Source organism: Bombus terrestris, chromosome 5, assembly GCF_910591885.1.
Source record: "Bombus terrestris chromosome 5, iyBomTerr1.2, whole genome shotgun sequence".
NCBI classification, from domain to species: domain Eukaryota; kingdom Metazoa; phylum Arthropoda; class Insecta; order Hymenoptera; family Apidae; genus Bombus; species Bombus terrestris.
This window is the reverse complement of record NC_063273.1, coordinates 12,479,634-12,482,747: the sequence shown is the minus strand read 5'-3', so window position 1 is coordinate 12,482,747 and position 3,114 is coordinate 12,479,634. Positions and strand designations below refer to the sequence as shown.

Genomic DNA, 3,114 nt, shown 5'->3' with positions numbered 1-3,114 from the left:
TCGTGGCCGGGGGGCCCCTGGCGCGCAGTTTCCGCGTCACGATCTTGTACGGCCTTCCCCACGGGTCGGACACGACCGTTTTGACAAGATCCGACTAGGCACGATCTTTCGCAACCCTGATTTCTTTCTGCAGCGAGCGCCTGAGTTCGCGGTACGCTCCGTACTTCCGAGAGATTTCCTCCTCGTCGCGCCGTTGCCAACGGCGAGCTCTCAGATACTGTCTTCGGGCCCGGACGGAACCCGCCCTCAGTTCAGCGATGTCGAAGTTCCACCAATAAACCGCTCTGCTTCTCACCGTGCCCGGTGTAGCTCGCGGCATGGACGCGTCGCAAATCGCCGTCATGGCACGGCGAAGGTACTCGGCCTCCTCTTCCATGCATGCCTAAGTCGTCGTTGTTGCCGAGGCATCCCAGTTCCAAGCTGTCGCTATCGCGGCCGCCCGGAGCAAATCCTCGTTCTTTTCCTTTACCTTCCATCTGGGCGGTGGGCGAGCTCTTCCCGCTCTGGAAGGTCCGCGGCCATCGCCCGCGGATACCATTCTAGGTCGCGGTGTTTCCCCCGCCTCCATAAGTATGTAGAGGTGGTCCGAGAGTATCTCGACCCCCTCGGCCACTCTCCAGCCTGAAATCCGCCTGAACGCGTCGGGGGAGACCCACGTGATGTCCACGATGTAGCACCCCCTTCCCGCCACGCAGGTGCTGACCGATCCCCTGTTTACCAGCAGGAGCCACAGACCTGTGGCCCAGTCCGAAAGCGAGTGACCGCGCTCGTTGGTTCTGGGATTTCCCCATTTTGTGGAGTGGGCGTTAAAGTCCCCCAGGACGAGCACCTGCCGAAGGAGGTGCCGCCTGACACAGTCGACCACCGCGTCCAGGAACTCCTCGAACGCTGAGAATTGGTACAGTTGGGCGACACGGTGTACCATTCCCGCGAACTGGACCGCGATGTACCCGTTGCCGCGCTCCAGCGGAACCCCGTGAGCGAACGCCGCCGTCCAAGTGACGGCGACCATCTCATCAGTGTCTCCGGTCCAGTCCGTAGCGTCCGATATCCTGTACGGTTCGGCCACCACCGCTAGGTCGATCTCGTTCTCCCGGATAGTTTGAAAGAGCAGGTCTTGCGCTCTTCTCGATCGTCCCAGGTTGCTTTGGTGGATGCGCATGTTCTTAATCCCCTAGCGTCGTCACCTCCATGGCGTCCTCCGCGCCAGTCTCCTTGCTCGCGTGCTGAGGGTCCGGGGAACCCTGCGGTACTGATACTTCCATTCCACCAATCGTAGCCACGGTTTCGCGGGTGGTTCCTCTTCTCGTTCTCGTTCCTCCTCGCCTCGCAGAGCAGGCAATTAGGGTTCGCGGCGGTGCAACCTACGGCTCGGTGTCCCGAGCCGCCGTACCTGTAGCACAGGTACCCCCTGTCCTCTTTGGAGGTGCACGTCCTCCTTACGTGTCCAATCTCCAGACACCGGTAGCACTGAAGAGGTCTTCGCGCGATGGCCCCGATCTTCGCCGTCGACCATCCTATGGGGATCCTGCCAGCCTGGGCCAGTTTCCTGATCGCTCCAGTCGGGCCTCGCATCCACGCGGATCCAAGCCCGTTTCGGGTGCAGCGGACCTCACCCGCTTGGACGTCCTCCGCCTTGCAGCCACCCTTTTCCCAGGATTTCCCTTAACTCTTCTTTGGTGACCGAGATGTCTATCCCGACCACGCTCGCTTCCGCGGCTCGGAATGGTGCCGCTACTCGGACCTTGCCTGGATTCAAGATCCTCGTCAGCTGTGCCGCAAGCGCGGCAGCCTTTTCCCTCTTCTGGTCATCGGAGAACTCTAGTACGACGCCTCCGGTCATTACCTTCCGCGTCTTCAGCGCTTTGACGCCGACCTCGGCCAGAGGGATGCTTCCTCTGGCAGCGGCCAACACCGGCGGCGGCTCGTCCCCCCCTTTCCCAGCGGACTCCTTTCTTCGCTTCGGAGCTTTCCTTGGGTTCTTCGACCTTGGCCCCGGAGTCGTCTTCGCCGAATGTTTCTCGGCCAACGCCTTCTTCCTATCTCTCCTACTTTCCACGGTCTGCCATTCTATAACATTGCCATTCTAAGGTGTAGAGCCTTCCCGTGATTTTCTTGGAGACGACCACCGTTTCGTTCCTTCTGTCGGTGTCCGGCGCCCGGTCCTCTGCTAACCGGGCCACGTCGATGCACATTTTCTCCACCTTGCGCCCGAGCTCGATGAGCTGTGTCTGGACGCCTGTTTGCTCCTTTTGGTGTGCCTCTTCCAGTGCCGCCAAGCGTGCTTCCCTTATGGCGGCGGCGGCAGGAGCGATATTCATCCTTCCCGCCATCAATGTTACGCCAGTGGCAAGCACGTTCGACGCGTGCCTCAATGCTTTCACCGATGTGCTTTTGAGGTTGCCAGATATTTCGGCAACCTTAGCTACCACCGCGGCTTGCCGGAGCACTTCCGCCCATACGTCCGCCGAACTCAGTGTTCATCTCCTCCGCCAAGTCCGGCTAGTACCCGGTAAATCCACCAAACTTCCTCTTCTTCGCACGTGGCGCCCGGACGCTGCTGAGGGGCTCCTCGTCTTCTGACGTTTCTTCCGTAACTTGGCTCGTCGCGTTCGATGGGCGACAGAAGAATCTCTCCTTGGGAGAGGTCACCTCTGCTTCAGTGCTTCCTCTCGCGACTTCCTCCTTCTCCTCCTTTTGGTTCTTTTTTGTTTTTTCAATTATTTTTTAAATTTTATTTCTCTTTGGAACCATCATCTGTTTCGTACGGCACCATTCACCAAGGCTTCCGGGTGCCTTCCAACTCGTGCGGAACGAGGTGTCGCCCCCAGCAGAGCCGCTTATCGGGGGAAGGCTGATACCGCTAGGTGGTCGTCTGGTACCCCAGGGTTGGCCGCTAATGACTGACGCACCCATCAGCCACCTCGCAGTGCCCTCGACTGCGAGGTACCCCGTCGCCGCGCACCGCTGCTTGGGGTTAGGAATTTTTTATAGAGGTTGTCATTCTCGCGTTTTGGCCGATGAAGGCAAGACCTCCGGCCCATTGAGACATGACCAATAGGGTACGGTGTTTGGGCTAGGGTTCCTCGGGGTCGTATACCCGTACTGCGACTC

The 3,114-nt window shown here is 59.5% G+C and overlaps 1 protein-coding gene across 1 annotated transcript; it reads right to left on the bottom strand.

Annotated features, from left to right (window-relative positions):
* Window positions 1-382: 382 nt before the first annotated feature.
* Window positions 383-1,162, bottom strand: LOC105666770. The gene has a single exon (XM_012318821.1). It carries the CDS (start codon window positions 1,160-1,162, stop codon window positions 383-385), a length of 780 nt encoding a protein of 259 aa, XP_012174211.1.
* Window positions 1,163-3,114: the final 1,952 nt, after the last annotated feature.